Source organism: Plectropomus leopardus, chromosome 3, assembly GCF_026936395.1.
Source record: "Plectropomus leopardus strain MGB_pleo_1.0 chromosome 3, ASM2693639v1, whole genome shotgun sequence".
NCBI classification, from domain to species: Eukaryota; Metazoa; Chordata; class Actinopteri; order Perciformes; family Serranidae; genus Plectropomus; species Plectropomus leopardus.
The window spans coordinates 38,647,501-38,669,986 of NC_142178.1; the positions used below are offsets into that span (position 1 = coordinate 38,647,501).

The 22,486-nt window shown below is 38.1% G+C and overlaps 2 protein-coding genes across 5 annotated transcripts in view; one reads left to right on the plus strand and one right to left on the minus strand.

Moving 5' to 3' along the window:
- The window catches only part of socs7 (suppressor of cytokine signaling 7), a 54,451-nt gene extending 35,759 nt beyond the window's left edge, over positions 1-18,692 (minus strand). For 3 of the 4 annotated variants that reach the window (XM_088075009.1, XM_088075010.1, XM_088075004.1), the window contains exons 1-3: positions 18,556-18,692; positions 17,561-17,681; positions 5,093-5,326 (exon numbers count right to left, since the gene is read on the minus strand). The gene's annotated coding sequence lies outside the window, so the exon portion shown is untranslated. Of the gene's footprint in view, positions 1-5,092; positions 5,327-17,560; positions 17,694-18,555 lie in introns of those variants that run through there. The other variant, XM_088075006.1, reaches the window with a different exon arrangement.
- The window catches only part of gpr179 (G protein-coupled receptor 179), a 29,904-nt gene that overhangs the window by 1,729 nt on the left and 5,689 nt on the right, over positions 1-22,486 (plus strand). The window contains exons 2-10 of the mRNA XM_088075003.1: positions 1,382-1,490; positions 8,641-8,737; positions 9,706-9,947; positions 11,357-11,425; positions 17,586-17,695; positions 18,564-18,802; positions 20,904-21,042; positions 21,135-21,237; positions 22,096-22,245. Coding sequence (XP_087931129.1) covers positions 1,382-1,490; positions 8,641-8,737; positions 9,706-9,947; positions 11,357-11,425; positions 17,586-17,695; positions 18,564-18,802; positions 20,904-21,042; positions 21,135-21,237; positions 22,096-22,245 — 1,258 coding nt within the window. The remainder of the gene's footprint in view (positions 1-1,381; positions 1,491-8,640; positions 8,738-9,705; positions 9,948-11,356; positions 11,426-17,585; positions 17,696-18,563; positions 18,803-20,903; positions 21,043-21,134; positions 21,238-22,095; positions 22,246-22,486) is intronic.

Below are 22,486 nucleotides of genomic sequence, written 5' to 3' on the forward strand. Positions count from 1 at the left end.
ACACGGATCATGTTACCAGTATCTGGGTCCTCTATCAGTCCCGATTATTCGGTCTGGGCATTGGAGGCTTCACCCCTAAATGGACCTAAATTTGTATGACTTAGGGGAAATGCATGAAGTGTTTGTCCTATATGATCTGTGCAAGGACTGTTGGGAATTTGAATAGCCAATATTAATTTCTTTTTTTTAAATTTTTTGCTGTGATAAATATTGTAATTTTGGCTTTTTTAAAATTTTGGTGGGCTTGTGGTTTAGAAGGCATGTTTTCTTTAAATATCACCAAATATGTAAAATAAATAAATAAATAAATAAATGTAAAAAAAAAAAAAGCTAAATTTAATAATAAAATGTCATTTTTTTCAAATCATAAAAAAATGCAAAGAAAAAAAGTCACCCAAACGTTTTAAAGAAAATAACTAAAAAGTTTTTTAAAAATCTCTTAAAAGTTTTAAAGGGAAAAAATACAACAAAATAAAAATATGCTTTTCAAAACTCAAAAAAACTGTGAAGAACACGCTTCCAAATCTGCACTTTTTTTTTGGCAGACTTGGCATGTTTTCTCTAAAAATCACCCAAAATTTAAATTAAAAAATAATCTTTAAAAAAAATAGAGAGAAAACAGTATGTATTTTAACCATACATGTATAGAAAAAAAAGAATCACCAAAAAGTTTGAAAGGGAAAAAAAATCACCAAAAATTTTAAAGACAAAAAAACCCCAAATCTCTCAGAAATAATCAACAGTCCCTTAGTTACATTTAAACATTCAGTTCTAATCCTATTCTGAATTATTTATTATATATTATAAAGTAATTAAAAGACCCAATAAGAGTACTGATAAAGAACAGAACTAACGAGATGTATTGATGGTCAATTTGCCTCAATGGAAATTTGGGGGTAAAAATGTTAATGAACGGATGATACTGATGTTATTGCGTGTAGGTCGATTGTCCCTCACTGAGGCGAGAGTGTATTGCAGTGAAACATTCATATTCACAGTAATGTTTTAGAAATACTTGCTTGCGAGTCTCAAAATAATAACGCCCTTTTTTTCCCCAGAGTCCCTGAAAAAGATAAAAGCTCTGAAACCAACAGCGGCGGTGTTTTGTATTTCACCCGCCGCTCCGGTTCTGCCCCTGTGACCTTCTCTGCAGCGCTCCGGAGAAAAGTTTGATTTGGAATAAAAAATGTGTTTGAATCAGAGTTAGTTGGATAAAATCTGACATTTGAAAGAGAATCAAAGGCCAATCTGGTTTCTGCAGACGAAGGAAGAAAAAAGGGAATTATTTTAGTGAATCTGCGGAGCCACAGTTACTTTTCTCTGACACACGTGAGCTCACTCTGTGTGTGTGTGTGTGTGTGTGTGTGTGTGTGTGTGTCAGAGGTGTGATCCGCGTCGACGTCAACATTCAGGACATGGACTTGGACCAGTGTGCAACAGGAGACAGCTGGTTTGCAGATACTCACCAGTGCAACCGCACCACCATGGAGGTAAACACACATGGCGGGTTTGTGCAAACTGAAACTGCAAATATAAAATACGCCTAATGGAAACACACTAATATAAAAAAAATTACTGCGCCTGCACGAGGGGGTACTTTCTAAAAAACCATGTTTTGCAAGACACGTTTTTGGATTTTCTGGGTCACATGATGCTGTGGTTATGAGCTCGTCAGTAGGAACTGGCTCCCTCATGATGCAGCAGGAGCTACAGGAGCTGTTGTTGTTATTGCATAACTCTGAGAAAGTTGAGCGGATAATTTAGAAGTTTTGAATCCACAATTCCTCCGTGACACGCCTACGTGGCCTTGAATTGGAAATAATGACGGCCAGTTAGGTGGCCGTCATTGGCCGGTGGTTCAATAAAAATAAAGCTGCTAATGTTTTGAACATCGCTCATCATGCTTCTTGAATGTTGACACGAGAGAAGACTTTGTGTTTTATCCACATTTTGAAAATATCGCTTAAATTTTACACAAATCTGTGATTGAAAACTGCCAATGAGACAAGAGCCAGAGAGAAACCAGCTGCTGCTGCTGTGCACCTTTGAGCTGAACAAGAAGATGAATGTTTACTTTTTTTAATTTTGTATTTAGCATCAAACTGCCCAATTAAAGAGGCAATGATTGGTTAAAAAAAATGACAAATAGTTGGTTTATTAGGAGATTTATTTCAGTTGTTAGTTAGCGGGATAACCCAAAAAATATTCAACAAATTTAAAATGAATTTTGATTGAAAGTTTGGAAAGTTTGCAAGAAACAAGTGGCTGTTTTTGGTGCAGAGACAATGTCAAACCATCAGAACTCAGTCTGATGGTGATTTAGCGTCTGGGGTCACTGGTCGATATTTCGGGGTTTGTGGATGTCAGATATTCAGCACGTCTTCTCCCGTGTGTCGGTCATTGTTTACCTTCCAAAAAGCAACTTAAGACACGACGTCTACAAATCTGCATTTAAATGCAGAGAAATCTTTTCAAAAAGCTGACAAAAAGGTTCAACATCAGATGATATCCGATGGGGTACGAGATTTTCTTTCGGCCAAATTGTGTTTCTCCTCTTTTGCTCCCCTAATGAAGCATCGACCTGCATGCACTGACTGTGTAAATACAAGTAATGAGTCCTAAAACGCGGAAAACCGTCTGCGTTTTTGCACTTCCGGTTCCCTCTTCTTAAAGTCTCTGGGCTTTTTTAATGGGTTTCGGTAAAATGTCTTAAATAAAGGTCTGTGGTTAACGCAGGCTGAAGATATTTAGAAGTTTTGTTCTGCAACATAAAATACCAGCGATGCACGATAATGATTATTATTTCAACCGAGCTTTCCAGCTTCTTGTGACCGGTAAGGTTTTTGCAAAAGAAAGTCATTTTCAAGAGCAAAATCAATTTCATTTTTTTATATTTTTGGGTTTTTTTTCCCCTCTTATCTTCTTATGTCCACTTGTACAAATTGTACAAATTGTACGAATTGTACGAATTGTACGAATTGTAGAAAAATAATGCAGAAAATAATATTGTGTTTGAGTTTTAGTGGAACTACAGAGGAACGTTCTCCAAACTGTCAGGAAGCAGCAGCTACAGAACCGTCCCTAAGTCACGGCTCTGCTGTGATCTCAGATCACAGATTTACATCAAACGTCAGATATCAGTTTATTCTTTCAGCAGAACCGAGACTCACGACACCTGAACTCAAACCGCGTCCAGCGTGTCCTCTCATCATGTCCCCCTCACACACACGGAGCAGAAGGAGGGAGGGGGGAGACGGCAGCCGCTTACACCGGTGTTCAGCGGTTACTGTGAGCAGCGAGCACGCTAATAAATGACAGAATCAGGACCGGATCGAGACATTTTGGAGCCCTAGAAGAGATTGGGACATTCGGAAAGACCAACAGAGACACCGGCAGAGACACTGGTGGAGAATGAGAATGGAGTGGACACTGAAGGAGACACCCGTGGAGATGGAGGATGGAGCGGATATTCAGAAACACCGGTGGAGACACCAGTGGACAATGAGAGCAGAGTGGACATTCGGAGACACCGGCAGAGACACCGGTGGAGACACTGGTGGAGAATGAGAGCGGAGTGGACACTGAAGGAGACACCCGTTGAGATGGAGGACGGAGCGGACATTCGGAGACACTGGCGGAGACACCCATGGAGAGGGAGGATGAAGTGGACATTTGGAAACACTGGGGGAGACACTGACAGAGAGGGAGAGTGGAGCGGACACTGGTGGAGACAACCGCAGAGAAGGAGGACAGAGCGGACATTCGTAGACACCGGCAGACAATGAGAGCAGAGCAGACATTCGGAGACACCAGCTGAGACACTGGCGGAGACAGCGGTGGAGAATGAGAGCGGAGCGGACACCTGCGGAGACAACTGCGAAGAAGGAGGATGGAGCGGACATACAGAGACACGGGCAGAAAATGAGAGCGGAGCGGTCTCATGGTGCAGGCTGGTCAGCAGGTCGATGATGAGAAAGAACAGGGGCGCTGAGTTCTTGATTATTTCTCTGTATTTGTTATTTTCAAGGCAGAACATGAAGAAAGGGCGCTAACGGGCGCAGCTAATTATTATTGGGTTTTATGTTGGGGCTTTTTGCGCGCGACCAGCGGCGCCCCTCCAACGTTTGGCGCTCTAGGCGACCTCCTCTATCACCACCAAGGGCCGCCCTGGACAGCATATTTCCTCCTTGTTCACTGATGATCTAAATAAGTCGCTAAATGTTTCTCCTGTTGCGTTTTTTAAAAACTAAATACCGATAAAGCCGGCGCGTTAGTAGTCCTCTCCTCCCGTCACCCTGGGACCTTAGATCATCATGTTTGTTTGTTTTTGGACGTGGAAATGTTGTTTTATTGCATAACATCCGTAACAGTGTCACCTACACTACAGCGAAAACACCGGCGGGGAAAGAGTTAAAAAAGAGAAAGAAACAATGGGTTAAACCCTGCTGATGACTGACGACCTGTTGTGGACTGATCCAGCAGCAGCAGTTTGATGCAGCATGATGCAGATATCATAAACATTAAATATTATTTAATTTTCAGAATTTTAACCCTTTAAATGGCAGGTTTTTGTCATGATGCCACTATGTTTTGGGATTAAAAAATATATATATATTTATACTTCAATATATTATATGCAAAGTAAAACAAAAAAATTAAATATGAGCCTAGAATATATCAATGATTAGCAGCAGCATTGATTGCAGTCAAAATGACAAATTCCAAGTCAAAAAGTCAAAGGATCAAAAATGTCAGTTTGAATGGGTTTCAATGGAGCATTTTTTGACCTGAACAGTCTGAATGTAACTATTTAGTTTCCACAGTGTATTTTAGACTTATTGCAGGAGCTGAGCTGGAGAATGTATGCCATGTGCACGGACACAGCCAAAATCAAAAGTTGCAGCAAACAGGCCCAAAGGGTTAAATCCTCGAGTTTCCAATGTTTCAGTCACGTTTGTGACCTTTAGTTACGTCACACAAACACACTTTAAACTGTTAACGACCTCTGAAAATTGTTTAAGCTCTTTCTGTCTGTGCTCACTCCTCCATTTTTATCCTTCACTCATGCTTTCACGCATTCACACATATTTACCCTTCTGCGTGCTCCCCACCTCCGCCTCCGCCTCCGCCTCCGCCTCCGCCTGTCTCTTTGCGTCCCTTTTCCCTGCCGGCTCTGTCCCTGCAGACCCAATCCTCCACCTCTCATCTCAGCCGTCTATTTAAAGATGGATGCGCTGGGTGGCGGGCTGCAGGATGATCTGATGGATTACAGCGATAATCCAGCCCGCTGACATACTTCCCCTTTATGCGCCGCACTCACAGAGGTCTGCAACACAAGAGAAGAGCAGTCCTAAAAATCCCCAAATCCACATGGCACCCTTTGTCCTGTCCTACCTGGCTTAAAGGATTCAAGCCCTTCAGCTGAGCAGAGACTGGACTGTCCTGTCCCCTGTGGTCCACCCTCGTCTCTCAACACGTCTTATCTCGTATCATGTTTTTCATCATCTCGGTCACACATGAATGAGTGCATGCGACTGACAGGATGTGAAGTGGAAAAAGTTGCATTTTGTTAGTTAGCTTGTTAATAAAAACTGCAGAATAAAGCGGCAACCTCCGGAGCTGCAGTTTCTCTAACGGCCACTTGAGGCTGGCTCCAAAACAAAGTCAATCTCCATAAACTCCCACGTTAAAATACCCGATTTACAGCAGAAATTAACATTTTTACAGCCTGTTATATAAAAAAAACAAACAACATTTTTGAATGTTTATATAACTCACTTGTGTACATTTAATTAAGGCTAAAAATGTATAAAGTATAAAATTATCCCTTAGGGCCTCTTTTAAAATTACATACAAAATCAAGCTTTAAAAAATGTTGCACATTAGTATTATTTTCTACTTTCATTTAGTTAATTATTTAACCAACCTCAGTCGTAATCATAAATATCACATATTCATTAATTTTCAGAAATTTATCCCTTTAAATTCCAGCTGTTTTTTTTTTGTCATGATGCCACTATGTTTTTTGATGGTACAAAAAAACACACTCAAATATTATTCTCAATATACTACATGCTAAGTGGATAATTATTTTTTTTAATTAACAGCCTGCTGATCAATGATTAGCAGCAACATTGATTTTTATAAATCATTATATTTTTTGCGCAGTGTCAAATACTCACACTCATACCACTCTGCACATAAAATGAGCTTTTAAAAATCAGGCTATAAAAATGACTATATTCATAATTATCATAAGTATTTTTAAAAAAATCTGAATTATTTTAATTTTCAAGCTTTTTTCAGGTCATTTCTGGCTTTATTTTTAACTTTAAAGAGATTTGTTGCTAATCGTTGCTCATTACCATCTTCTCATCTTTTTGAATAAAATAAAGCCAGTTTGCGTAGGTTTCAAAGGGTTAAATAAATAATTCGATTGCATTTCCCTTCTTTGCTGAGCAACAATTTTGCAAAAAAGAATTAAAAGCCAAATAATACCCAGGGCTATTAATTAAAGTTTTATATTAATATTAAATACATTTTTTTAAAAAAACAAACATTTTTAATCACATAAAGATGATTCTGCTTATTTATTTTTTTTTCTAATTTATTTTAATTATTATTGTTATTTTCAGATTTTTTTGTCTAATTTATAATTTTTCTATTTTTTATTTTTTTGTTGGACTTTTTTTCCTTACATGTCGCATGAGTGATTTTTGATCATGCATATTGTTTTATGGGCTGATACAAGTTTCCAGCACACACATGTAAACAACGGGCAGCCGTGTAGCCGTGAAGCCGCCGTGGTTTTAATTTAAATACGACAGATGAATGATGAGCTGCGACGATCTGCTGAACAGAGATGTGACCATGAAGAGAATTAAGTTGACCGCTCTGTGTAATCCATATCACATTAATGTTCAGCCCGTGCCATTAAGTCTCTGAGCAGCTGATAAGGGGGTTGTGTGTTTGCATATACATATGTGAGGTCAGAGTGTGTGTGTGTGTGTGTGTGTGTGTGACGGGAACAGGATTTCTCTAGAAAAGGATAATGCTCTCAGTAGAGGCATTACGTATCCATTTAGCTTTTAACTTAGATTAACACACAGAGCATCCAGTGTGTGTGTGTGTGTGTGTGTGTGTGTGTGTGTGTGTGTGTGTGTGTGTGTGTGTGTGTGTGTGTGTGTGTGTGCCCGACAGGCTAAACTGAAGCTAGCGTCATTCATTCAGGTGCTGTTAGTTTTAAAGCAGCAGAAACGCAGCGCTGCTTCAACAAATACTCTCCCTGGAGTCCCTGTTTACATAAAATATATAAAGTCAACTATGTTTGCACCTACACTTTAAACAATAAAGTTACATTAACTTTGCATCCAAAACCCAGCAAACTTTGTCCTTGTTGCATGCAAAGTTAATGAGTTCACAAACTACAACTATATGACTTACAGATAATGGAAGAAAATAATAGCTTTGTCAATGCAGTGCAGTAAAAACGTCATTTAACAGGACTACATGTTGCATTATTTAAATCAATCAGGGTCAACACGGATCTCACAATTTTCCAGTAAGAGAGTTTTCATAAAAAGATAAACTAATAATGTAATTTGGTGCTAATTATAGTGAAAACAGTAATTAATGGGTACATTTCCATGTAATTTATGGCTGGTGTTACCTAAAAAGTTTTCAGGCTACTAGTCTGACTGTGGCTATAAATCTGCCATCGGTCGACTATTTAGGCCGGCATTCTCCCTCCTTTCACTATCTGTGCATTTTCAAAATCCCCCTTTTGCTTCAGGAAACAATAAAAACCAACATGCACATCAAATATGGCAGATTTTTACAAAGATTTAGTTCGTGCAATAAGTCGTGTGTTTGTTCTGTGGCTGAACTGTTGTAAAGATCGCCAGTGAATGAAACGCACCACAAAATATCCCGGACTCCGTCTCGAAGGACTCATGTTGATTGATTCGTCACGATTTTACCCTGACAGCGGCGTGAGTCAGTGACACTGACTTCACGAATGTATTGATCGTTCTACCTCACATGTGCATCTGTGATATCGTCGTGATATTGTCGCGATATCGCGTGATATCGCTGTGATATCGTTGTAAAATTTCCTCTATGTACATACTTATTTTATTACTTATTTATTGTTATTTGTTATTGTTATTTTCTTTGTTACATTTCACTTTTCTTTTTTCATGCTGCTGTAACATTTGGAATTTCCCCCAATGGGGGATCAATAAAGGAATATTCTATATTCTATTCTATTCTATTCTAATATCGCCGTGATATCGCTGTGATATCGTTGTAATATCGCCGTGATATCGTCATGATATTGTTGTGGTATCGTCATGATCTCGTCGTAATATCGTTGTGATATCGCCGTGATATCGTTGTAATATCGCCGGGATATCGTCATGATATCGTTGTGATATCGTCGTGATAATGCTCTGCTTTGGTCACAAACAGCCAGTAAAGCGTGTGGTTTTAATGGGTCCAGAAAATTCCTCGAGCTTCAAGACGCAAAATTAGTAAAAAAAAAAAAGCTTAATCATAAAGTATTAGCGCTATTTATTGTCTTTATTACTCAAAGTAAAAGAATGGAAAATCTAAAACACATTATTTTTCTGTTTCTTGCAGTGCGTACCAACTCCAGGCCGGGGCTTTCGGCTGGGTCAGTACTGCTGCCGCTGTAAAGACGGTTACTACAACCCGGAGTTAGCACCACAAGACCCAGGTGAGTCGATGCTTTATCGACTAAAACAAAACAAAAATTCACAGAAATGATCTCGGTTGTAGTGGAAATTTATAGTTAGATCATTATTGATTGCATATTTTCATCCATACACTACCCTTTATTTTATTTGTCTCAGCTTGTGTATGACTCAGCTCGGTTGATGGCATATTTTAGGTCTCTATCACAGGTTGTGTTACGGTGGCTTTAACCTGGAACGAGGAAATCTGAAGTGTTTTGTTTATTGAACAAACACGTTTTTCACTTCGATCAGATGATTTTAGAGAATGCGAATGTCTGTTCTGATTGGTGTGTGAAAGAGGAACGACTTCTTTGAGAAAATTATATCGGTATCTGTCAAATGTGGCATGCCTCAGCTGCTTTGCAAACCAGCTCAGGTCTTTGATTAAAGATCTTTGTATTTCTTACGACTACGCCTCAGAAAAGTTTTATTTTGAGTCAAAAAGTTCACCAGAATTTAAAGAGTTTTGAAACTGCGGAGCACCAATTAATGAAATGGGTGATTTTTCCATCAAGAAGTTAGTATTGAATAGTTAAAAACAACAATTTGGTAGCTCAGATTTGCAGACAGAGGAGCCAACTTGCAAGAATTTTATTTAGCGCATCCATAAACTGTAGTTTCAACTTTATCCATTTTAAGTGTCTTAGTACTTTTCACCTCCAGCAATGAGCTTCAGCAGGAGATTGTAACGTGCAGTTAACGAACAATCACATGGAGTTGCTGCCGCAGCAAAAAGGACCGGATTCTTGCCGGCATTATAAATACAGAAAAACCACGTTTGTTGGGATTTATGAACAGATGAGAGTCAAAGTTTTGGCTCTTTTATCTTCGACTACCTGTGATAATTTTATAGTACAGAAGAAAAACTGCGTTTCCAGACTGCACTGCTGTATGTGCTGTGTGAGGTTTTGGTCACATGTATCTGAGGTCCTCTCATGGGTTTGTGTAGGTGTCGATGCAGATGGCGGTCCTGTGAACGCGACTGACGGCGGCGAAGGCGGCGGTGCGTGTTACCCGAACATGCCCATCTGTCTGCCGTGCTGGCCGGGCTGCAAGAGCTGCCAGGACGGCACCCCCTGCTGGGTGCAGGAGGCCTGGCTGCTCAGGGGCGGCGTGCTGGCCGTGCAGGGCGTCTTCATGCTCCTCATCTTCGTCAGCATGCTGGTGGCCTACAGGCATCGCAGAAACCGGGTGAGTCAGGGTGTTTTTGGCTCGACGGGGGACAACATACGGATGGGGTTGGATAGAGGAGAGCTGGTCCAGAGCTGGAGCCGTGATTCATTTTATCAAACATTTAGAGGTTTATTTACTTTTTTAGTCTTATGTGATTGTTAGTACAGAGCAGGTACTCAGCGGGATTTGCTCAGGGGACACTGACAGGAGGCCAGGGGCCAATCGCAGCAGCCTCAGACACGTTTCAAGGACATTTCCAGGATTTAAGAACATTTCGCAGATTTTAGGACATTTATAGGATTTTAGGACGGTTCTCAGACTTCAGGATGTTTCTTGGACTTTAGGACATTTCTTGGATTTCAGGACATTTCTAGGATTTTAGGACAGTTCTCAGACTTAAGGATGCTTCTTGGACTTTAGGACAGTTCTCGGATTTTAGGACATTTGTAGGGTTTTACTATGTTTCCAGGTTTTTAGGATATTTCCAGGATTTTGCAACATTTCTCAGATTTGACAATGTTTCTTGGATTTTAGAACATTTCTAGAATTTTAGGACATTTCTATGATTTTAGGAGGTTTCTCAGGCTTTAGAACATGTCTAGGACTTTAGGACATTTCTCGGTATTCAGGACATTTGTAGGATTTTAATATTTCCAGGATTTTATGACATTTATCAGATTTTAGGATGTTTCGTGGATCTTAGGATGTTTCTCGGACTTTAGGACATGTCTAGGACTTAAGGACATTTCTCGGATTTCAGGACATTTCTGGGATTTTAGGACATTTGTAGGATTTTACTATGTTTCCAGGTTTTTAGGATATTTACAGGATTTTGAAACATTTCTCAGATTTTAGGACATTTCTAGGATTTAAAGACATTTCTCAGATTTTAGGATGATTAATGGATTTTAGGACATTTCTCAGATTGTAGGACATTTCTCAGACTTTAGGACATTTTTAGGACTTTGGGACATTAGGGAGGATTTTAGTACAGGAACCACATTGTCCACGCAGGTCTCTTCGGATCTGGTGATTTAAACGGAACAGTTTTGTGTTTCAGTGTTTTACTGACGCGGCTGCTCACTGCGGGGGCCAACACAAAGACGTGAATTCCCTTTTTAGAGCCAATGTTTGGTTTGTCCATTCTGGGCTACTGTAGAAACATAGCAATACAATATGGTGTCCTCTAGACAAGGACCTGCTCCTTATGTAGATAAAAATGGCTAATTCTGAGGTAATGAGAAAACAGTTCTTATTTCTGCTGATATATTCCCCCTAAAATCCCAAACACTGGAGCTTTAAGTAAAAGATCCGAGTACTTCTTTCACAGCTGCAGACTTGTTGTATATTATAAGTTGAAAATGAAGCGGTATGGTCTTTTAATTTCTCCTCATATCTTCCTGACTGGTGTATATTTTGTCCCTCAGAGGATTCGGGCGTCGGGCCTCCTGCTGCTGGAGACGATCCTGTTCGGCTCTCTGCTCCTCTACTTCCCGGTGAGTGTCTGACCGAGCTGAGAGTGTCACAGATTAGAGCTCTTTACAGATCACTGCACAGCACAGCGCCACGGATTATATCATAATGGACCATTTGTGGGAGGGTGAACGGGGTGAGGGCGTGTGTGTGCGTGTGTGTGTGTGTGTGTGTGTGTATAGAAACGGGCAGGGTGGGAAGGTAGCCGGCAGTTTTCATAATGATTATCAATCAATCTTTAGATTCATTTTACCAATTAAAGAGCCGTTAACGTAAGTCATCCGTGACTCTTTATCCATCTGTCAGAAAGTGTCAGTGGATGTGAGCCGTTCCTGCTGAGCTGGCACTCTGCTGCAGGTTATCGATCACTGATTCGCGTTAATGTGCGAACATGTTAATGGGGTGTTCTTATGGCAGCTCTGCTCCTCTTCACTGCACACTGAGGGGGCGATTTCACACCATCGTAAAAACGATCATCACGCGCAGCACATTAAAATATTTTTATTTTAATTAAGTGACATCTATATTTGGATTAATGTCTGTTTATTTAAACACAGGAGTGATTCAGGTCCCCGTGTGCAGGAAATTACTTTTCTATTTTATTTAAAAAAACTGAAACAGGTTACAACTGAAAGGCTGACTTAATTAAGGGGATCAACTCCCTTACTATAGTTTTACAATACTGTATACAATGAGGGATGTAATAAGGAAAACCTGGCCTTTTATTTTTAAATGCCTTTTATGTATTATTTTTATTTCCTCTATATTTTTTCTATTTCATTTATATATTTTTTAATATATTTCATTTTCAGTATTGTTTTAAAATACTGAATAAAATAATGGATGTCCTTATTTTTTACTTTTTAAAAAAAAAGTATTTATTTTTATTTTACTTAGTATTTTTATTTCATATTTTTTTTAACATTTTGTTTGTTTTTTTAATTTTTAATATATCTATTATTGTTTTATAACAGATGTAACAAAAAATAGTTGGCTTTTTTATGCAAAACTTTAATTTATTCTTAAATTTATTTGATATTTATTTTATTTTATTAAGTATTTTTATTTTTAGTTAAGTATTTATTTTATGTGATAATGTGCACACACCTCTTTGTCAAGTTAAACATAAAAAGTTGAGCATTCTTGCATGATCACAACAAATTATAGACTGTGCACCAAAAAAAACCAAACATGTAAAATATTGATGACAAGAGGATTTCTGAAGGGCACAGTTTGAGGCCTGGATTGTAAATTCCCACTCGAAGCCATCTTGGCAGTTCCACGAGACAATCCTAATTCATTTCCCAGAATTAGGATTTTTTTAGGATTATGATAAGCATTGGGTTTAGTTTAGGTTTAGGTCATTGGTGGAAAAATCCCATATTAACCTTTGAGCATATTGTAATTCAGGTGGACTGAAAGAAAACCTCCTCTTGGCTCTGATTTTAGGATTCATAAAATCTATTGTGACGGGAGCCTTTGACCAATCGCAGGTCATTTCAGAAAGAGGGCGTTCCTATTGGCTGTTGTACAGATGTGAATGTGTGTGTACGTCCTTTCAGACTGTGAAAAGCCTGATTCAATGGTGGAAAATCCTTCAAAGAAAGTTGCTTTTTTAGCACTGGATACAACTGCCTACACTGTAATACAACCAAAAAAAAGAAATATGAACTTATCGAAAAGAGTCTAAAGGAGAGTCTGACAATAACAAAATAAAACACATTTCAGTATTGTTGAAGTATTTCAGAGATGGAGAGAAGATGTTAAAAGTTTAACTTCGTGCTGCAGATTGTAAAAGAGGGAGGCCGCTTCAGCACCACGGACAGCTCCGTGGATTAAACAATACAAAGCACGGTTAGGATGCTGATAATTGGGGGATATTATGTATAATTTTGACGCATTTGCTCATCTACCCCTCAAAAAGCCGATCAGACACGTATTCATCAGAAAAGCCACATAAGAACTCATCACCTGCAGAGCGCTTTTTAAGCTTTTTAATGATTCTCTATAAAAGTCCATCTGAGAAGAGCTTAGAAGTGCCTGCATACACATGCTTCTCCCTGCTGATTTGGACAGATAATCACTAAAAGGCCTACAGAACGCATTCTTATCCCAATATCATCCACCACACTCAATAACAGCAAAATCTCACCATGTCTCAATACACACACGAAGGGAAATTTAACCCTTTGAAAACAGAGAAAAACAGTTCGATTTTTTTATTAGTAAAAAACAAATAAGGAAATTAGCTTTAAAAAAGTGCTAAAAATAATTTGAAAAAATATATTAAATATTTATTAAATATATATTCTGTAACATATTTTGGATATATTATTCTAATCTATTCTATAATCATAATTATAGTTTCTGGAATTTTTTTTTGATAATTTTCTTTTTTTTCTCGTTCTATTCTTTTTTTTTAAATATTAATTTTCAGGTTGTTTTCTTGTCACTTTAAACCAGTTTCTTGCAATTTGCTCATTGTCTTTTCCCATGTTTTTGAGCAGAATTAAATGTTTTTGCTCAGTTTTGAAAGGTTTAAATACTCAGGTAGGGCATCTGAATGCAGGACTCAGATGGTTAATAAAATCCTGTAAATGAGCCATATTCCTCAATTTATCCTTCTCAGCACATCGTTTCCTCATTTAAACATCAGCTACTCATTGAATAACTTAAGTGATCACGTTATAACATGAAACTTTTTTACATGAGATGATTCACGTTATTACAAAATAATTAGTGTCCTAAATAGTGACAGTTTAAATATATACATGCTTGAGTGAAATATGTGCAATGCATAGGAATAATTGAGGACAATGTGTTAGACGAGGCAGAAGATTTACAAAACAGTGACGCTGTGGGATAAAAGTAAATTTAGGATGTACGCAATGCGATTTAAACTGCAAAACTATAAACAGTCGGACAGGAGGCGCAGGAAAATGACTGAAATCTTTTTTTGGCATTTTGGGGAGGAGTTCTGTTTGGAGAGATTCAAAGGTGAACTGCGGCCCACAAACCCGACTGTAGTTCAGAGGGTCCGAGATGAAAAGGTCAGAGGTCACGCTCTCATCTCAGCGAGAGCTCACTGAGAGGAGGCGGCGTCATTTCATCTACAAACAGATCGCCTGCTGGAGGGCTCGTTTGTTGTGCATGTGGAGAACGGCCGTAGTGCTGAAGTCCTGTTTGATCAGGGCTTCTCGACACTTATTGATAATATTGATTTAAAGAATCAAAGAAGTTGAAGCAGGATTAGGAGTACAGTTTTTACAGTAATGCAAATTTGAGTTTGCACTTTAGTCTCTTTGGGTCTTGTACTACTTCTACTGCTGCTACATCTACTGCTATAATTACTCTTGGTACAAGCAGCAGTAGCTAAATGCACATATTGATGTTGGTATTGAACATTTTTGCAAACCTTTATATATATTGCATTTAAATGTTTCATATGCAGATATGTTTCCATTTTCAATTTGTGGTTAAGTTTTTGTTAGGGCATAAAAAACATCCAGTTTTAGTTTAAGACACCTCTTTTTGTTGCTAAAAACACAACTGGAATTATGCTCATTAAAAAATTACCGCTTTTCTTGCTACAAACACGGCTGGAAATGCTTGTGTTGTTAAAAAATACCCACTTTTTTTGCTATAAATACAGCTGAAAATGTCCTTATCTGTCATTAAAAAATACCCATTTTTGTTGCTACAAACATGGTTGGAAATGTTCTACATGTTGTTAAAAAAAATACTCACTTCTGTTGCTACAAATACAGCTGAAAATGTCATTATCTGTCATAAAAAAAACAACCAAAAAACGCTTTTGTAGCTACAAACATGGCTGGAAATTTTTAACATATAGTTGAAAAATACTAACTGTTTTTGCTTCAAAGACAGCTGGAAATGTCCTGACCTGTCGATAAAAAATACCCATTTTCAGTGCTACAAACACAACTTGAAATGTGTCTAAAATACATATTTCTGCTCCTACAAACATGGCTGGAAGAAATGCCCCCAAACTCTTGTTAAAAAATATAAATTTCTGACGCTGCAAACACGGACAGAAATATCCCAAACTGTCCTCAAAAAAATGTCAGTCATCCAAGTCATTACACTTTATTTTGAAGGGTACATAATTTATGTAAAAACTAAATTTTGTGACCTTGTCTCCAACAGCTGTGGAGACATTTCCACCAAAACTACAAGCATCAACCTCATGGTGACGCTAGAGCAAAAATCCCAGGATCAGTGAAGTTGTTAGGGTTCATAGAAACTTTATGTGGATTTATTAAAGAGGACTTTTAATTTCAGCGAGGTCACTGGTGTTCTTTGGCTCCACCTGCACATCGTAGCTTCAGATCGACCAATCAGATTCGCTCTTCGTCTATCTGCCTCTGAGTGCGGCTCATTTCTGCTGATTAAAGTGTCCTTCGTCTGGACGTTTACTGCCCGTCGTCTCTGATTCTATACGAGTTCGCTCTGAGTGGTTTTTATCCTGTATGAGTGGTTCCAACACAATGATGTAAATTTGCATTCACATTTTAGGCTTTAGGCTGATGCTCTTATCCAGAGTGACGGAGACGGACTGTCACAGCAGAATGAGCTTTAATTCCTGGATTACAGTCATCCACTCGACTGTTACGCACTGAGCAGACAACCTGTTGTTGCATCTGACCGACTTAAGTGCTCACAATGTAAATAAACACGCTGTGCTTTTTCAACAGGCGATTTTTGTCTGTTAATGCTGAAGAGACGTGTTATAAAGTGTCTGTATTTTTGTAAAATTAATGGTAACAGCAGTTTAAGAACCATTAATGATAGTAGAAGTAAAAAAAAAAAGTTGCTGTGATTGTGATAGCACCAGCGGTTGCAGAAAAGGAAGAAATTATGCTTTAGAAATGTTACTGTTCAATAACAGATATGAAACTTCCCAAGTTGATTACTTAAATTGACAAAAAAAAAATATGTATGCCCAGTGGTCTGGTTTAACTATTTTATTTTATTTTATTTCTTTTATTGGTTTAACTCAGTTTTGCTTTTGCTTTTACTGTTTTATCAGGAAAGTTATAAGTAAAGTTATATTTTTTTTCTTATTTTGTTGGCTTTACTCGTGTGTTATCATCGTTAATTGGTCTATTTAATGTGTTTTATTCTGGTTTTAGTTATTTTATTTATTTGTATTTATATGTATTATACCCTTTGAAAAGTAAAAAACAGAGAAATGCAATGAGAATTACTATGTAAAACATGTATATGAAATGCATATGAATATTATTACTCAAAACAATAATACAATAATTATAGGAGTCACTGCAGAAACAGCTTAACCCTTTAAAACCTGAGAAAAATGGCCTGATTTCTTTCAAAAACACAACAAAACAAACAACAAAAAATGGCCCAAAAATGACAAGAAATTAGTAACAAATTACAAGAAATTATACGAAGATAATTTTAAAAAACAAAGAAAGTAAACAAAAACAAGAGACTTCACAAAAGTGCTAAAAAATATATTTCACATAGTTTTTTCTTTTTCTGTAATATCATTCTAAATACATTTCCCTTGTTTTTTGGTATTATCTAATAATCTGCCCTGCCCCAGCTAATCTCATTTTCAGGTAATTTCTGTGTCACCTTGAACATTTTTTTTTTATTTTTATTTTCAGTTTGCAGGACATTTCTGGTGAAGTTGCTCCTTATGTTTTGTTTTCTGTTTCTGAAAGAAATCAAATCAACTTTTTTTAGGTTTCAAAAGTTAAATGCGAGTGAAAGGCTTCTGACAACTGCAGCCGAACCAGGTGTGAAAGGGTTAATTTTTAGCAGTAGTTTTATTTTATACTCTTAGTCTGTTTTATTGATTTATATATGATCTTATACTTCTTTAGTCTCAGAATTATCGTTAAGAGTGTTTATTATAAGTTTGATTGATTGATACTAGTTTTATTGATAGCAGTATTAACAGTTACAGTATTTGCAGTAATACTAGAGCAGTAGTAGTAGAAGTGGTTGCAGTGGTAATCAGACTTCTGTGACACCAGTTACAGTTGTAGAAGTACTACAAACGTTTTGTTTTTATTCCTAGAACTTTTTTAGTAGTATCAAAAAGAGGTAGTACTTGTAAGCAGCATGGATAGTAGTACTGTAGTTGTACATACTGTGGTTTTACTTACAGTGAGCGTCCCTGTGTCTCCGCAGGTGTTCATCATGTACTTTAAGCCGAGTACGTTCAGGTGTATTCTGCTCCGCTGGGTCCGAATGCTCGGCTTCTCCATCGTCTACGGGACGGTCACTCTGAAAATGTACAGGTGGGTTTGAAATTTAGGTTTCTTTCATTTTTACACATCAACAGTTAAGATATCTCATGAACACCTTGAGGGAATTTCCTCAAATTTGGCACAAACACTCACTTGGACTCAAGAATGAGCTGATTAGATTTTGGTATTCAAAGGTCAAGGTCCCTGTGACCTTGCATGCGTCCCATTCATGTGAACATAATATTTTAAGATGTGCTCGATATCGATATATATAACAATATACATCAAATTACTATTTCTGTCAAGTTTAATGGTTCCCTTTGACTCTTAAGTGAGATATGTAGATATTATCAGGTTAATTTTGGTTTAAATATTTATTTTCTGTCAGACATTGAACATGACAAATATACTGTAGAACAGCATCACCAACTGGAGGACCTATTCTACCAAAATGGTCCCAGCCTCAGCGGCGACTCGAGCGGGCAGGTGGACATGTCCGCGCGGTGGAACTGGGTGGTGGACATGTCCAAGCTGGAGCGGCTCGGGCAGTCGGACATGTCCGCGCGCTGAAGCGGGCTGTCGCACATGTCCAAGCTGGAGCGGGCAGACGGACTTCAGCTGACGTCAGCCGGACCACATTTGCGGAATCCTAAAATTAAATGCCTCAGATTTGTATTACGTTTGTGGGCTGTCATTATGTCGCCGGGTGTTACAGACTTTTTATTACCTAAATGAACTTCAATAATCATGAATTTATAACTGAAACATATAAAATAAACAAGTCAATAAAACTACCTGAGACAGAGAAACACCTGCTCTGCATGCCCCCAAAAACCAATACCAGTCCGTTTAAATTGCAGGTTGTAATGCAACAAAATACAGACATTTTGTCCTAAAACGTTGGTTCTTGCCTCTGCAGGGTCCTGAAGGTATTCCTCTCACGCACGGCCCAGAGAGTGCCCTACATGTCAAGCCTCCACCTGCTGAGGATTTTGGGAGTGATGCTGATGACGGTCAGCTGGTTCCTGTGTGCGTGGACGGTTGGCATCCTGCAGAACCGCGACAGGAACATCCCGGTGTTCATCACGACCAACACGTCAGACGGTCAGGGGTTCAACCTGTGTTACCTGGACCGCTGGGACTACATGATGGCTGTGGGTGAGTAACAGCGGCAGACGAGCCTGGAGGATAGTTTATAGTTTACAGTTTTATTTTTGCACAATTAAAACACACAAAGAAAAAAAATAAAATTAAAATACAGTGCAGGGAGAGGCAAAAAACCCATAGGGCTTATTTAAACCCTCCACCTAATGAAATTAACACAAGATTATTAAGAACTCAGAAGTACAGAAACATACAGAAAAAAATACATAAAATAATACAAGTGATAGCAAACTACTAATAACCAAATATGTTTGATAATAACAGCAAAAAACTGCAATAATAAAATCCAATTAAGTGCAGAAAATATGAATGTGAGACATGTAAAATGATGTTAGTGCGATAAGTGTGTATGGGTATGTGTGAGGGGTATAATAGATTATACTACGCTGACCCTTGAGCAATATCAAAAATACATCACAGTGAATGAGACATTTTTAAATATGGACAAAATACACCCATTACAAAACAAAGGTTAAATGTTTTTTTCAGGCATCTTTTGTAACACTTTATATGAATGCAGGTTTTTACCAGATGGAAAAAAATCATTCCACAGTTTCACTGCCCTAAATCTTATTGAAAACTGACCTCGACAAGTAAGAAATTTACAACAATAAAACTCAATCTGCTCGGACTCTCAGCTCAAATAATAGTCAAGAAAGTTATTTTTAACTATGTAAAATACCTCATCCCCTCACCATCAACACAGAGGAAAAAATTAGAAAAATATATGTAAATCAAATATATATCCTTAAAAAATAATCTGATTTATTGAGTGCCTTTTTTGTCATTTCGGCTTTCATTTCTCTGAGTAATAACAGCAGTGTATTAACCAGGTTAATTGTTCTGATCAGACAAGTTGTAAATACAACAGTTGAGTCTTGATTATCTAGACCAGAGTTTCCAAAACGTCTCCTGGAGCACCAGTCCTGCATGTTTTAGATCTCCCCCTCCTCCAACACAGCTGATCCCAATGATCACCTCTTTATTTACTCCCTGTGCTGCTTGATGACAAGCTGATCATTTAACCCTTAAAAGCCTGCTTTAATATCACACACAATCCTATCGCTCTGTGCACAAATTCAAGCTTTAAAAAATAATTATACATTAATATACTTTCATTGACTTAATTTTTAACCAACATCATTCCTAATCATAAATATCAAATATTCAGTCATTTACAGTATTTTAGCCCTTCATATGCCAGGTTTTTGTAATGATGCCACTATGTTTTTAGATGAAAAAAAAAACACAAAAAATGATTTATTTTCAATATACTACATGTAAAGTAGATGATTACAGCCTGGAATATGTCAATGATTAGCAGGAACATTGATTATGACAGTGCACCCAGTGTGGGTGGCCAAATATGGCTTTAAAAAGACATAAGGTGGAAAATAGTAAAAATGACAAATTCCAAGTCAAAAGCCCAGAATGACACCCAGAAATAACACAAGTCGTGTTTTTCTGCTTTGATGGCTGTGGGATCAAAAATGTCAGTTTGAATGGGTTTCAATGGAGCATTTTTTAAAATTTGCACTTAACAGTCTGAATCGCACAATTTTGTTTCCACTGTGTATTTTAGACTTATTGTAGGAGCTGAGCTGGAAATTCCAAGATTAAACAAAAATGCACAATGTTTATGCCATATGGATGAATAGCAAAAATTATCAAAAAATGAAGATTGAAAAGCACGAAAAATGTGCCAAACAGGTATAATTCAGCTGTGTTGCAGCAGCGAGAATCTAAAACATGCAGGATAAGTGGTGCTTGAGGAGAAGTTTGGGAAACACTGATCTTAGTTCATTTTAGAGGTAAAATCAAAAGTAATGACACCTGAAATGTCCAGAATGATCCCCCATTGCTGAGAAAAACTGTGTGTGCACAACTACAATAAGTAAAGTAGGTCAAAGTTAAACCATGAAATACAACAATAACACCAAAACAAGAAGACTTTACCTTAAAGACTAAAATCCCTGGTTCAGAGCAACTATAACTTGGATGGCAGTTTTCACAACATTTAGCATTAATTGATAAAAACTTACTTAAATGACACAAATGATCTATTTATACCTGAATTGACTTTGTTCTTCTGCAGCTGAGCTCCTGTTCCTGTGCTGGGGCAGCTCCCTGTGGACCGCCGTCAGACCCGTCCCCTCAGCCTTCCACGAGCCTCGTTACATGGGCATCGCCATCCACAACGAGCTGCTTCTCTCCTCCATGTTTCACCTGTTCAGGTAAACAGCAAGCATGTCTCTGAACCTCTCACATGCAGGACAGCTAACCGCCAGCTGGTGTGACACAATTTGATCATTTCTGTCTCCCTCAGGTTCACCTTTCCCTCTCTCCATCCTGATTGGATGTTGCTGCTGTCCTTCACGCACACCCATGTGACCATCACTGTGACACTCGCCCTGCTCTTCATTCCAAAGGTACTTTGCATTTTCACGCCGTGGTGCCAAAGGAAGTCAATACTGGGGTACAACAGAGGATTAAAAAAGGAGAGGGTCATTATTAATCATTAATAAATGGCTGTAATCCCGGATTATTTAGATTACACATAAATTAAGATATAGTGGCAACTTCCTCTTCTTTGCACCTTGTAAACATTTAAGAGATGAACGTGGACTGAAATGTATATAATGTGTCTTTTGTTACATATAATGGAGTAACAGGGCACAATCTTCAAACAGTATCAAATAAGTGTAGTGCAGTCAAATGTATACCATTTGCCTAAAAAAATGTGGTAGAAGTATAAAGCAGCAGGAAATGTAAATATTCAAGTAAAGTAAAAGTACCCAAAAATTGTACATAAGAGTGATTACTGTTTTTTATTGTAAGTTTGGGCGCATTTTCTGTGCAGCATTGAGTCCAAGACAAATTTCCCATACTGGGACAATATAGTCCATCGTATCGCATCGCATCACATCGCATCGCATCGTATCGTATCGCATCGTATCGTATGTTAATTAGCACAGCGAGCTCGTAGAGTAAGGAGCATCTGAACATCTGAAGGAGCATCATTCACATTCTCGGCTGCTGTTCCTTTTCTTTGAATTAGCAGCTATGCTAACAGCTGCTTTTTAAATCTCCGGTGGTAGGTCACACGCATAAACACGTTGTCAAAACATCACACTCCAACTTTCTGCGATCAGACATTTTCTACCGAATGGCATATAATCTGCACTGTTACTACCTCCGCTGCCTGCTTTAATGCCTTGAACAATGTGAAAGGGGTTAATGTTGTCACCATATGCAAAATATTTACATATGAATTGTGTTTGTTTCAGTTTCTTTATGTGTCTAAGCCGGGGAGAGAGGAGATTGCAGCAGAGGTGTATGAAGATGAAGTGGACCTGCGGCGCTCCGGCTCGTACCTCAACAGCAGTTTCCACTCTGCTTGGAGCGAGCACAGTGGAGTGGACCCGGATGACTTTCGGGTAAACTCTCTTATCCCCTCAGAACGATGTTATCACTTTGCACAGGGACATAATTTACAAACTGTGCAAGAAGTCCCAAAGGTCACATTTAAATAAGAAACATAAATGTTCCTTAATTTCAGTTATGACCACATGTAGACTCACTTAAACAGATCTTAAATGTATCATAATTTAAATCATAAATTAACAGTAAATACAAGCAAAGGTACGGTAACTATATGTTGTAACCTTTCTCCACCCT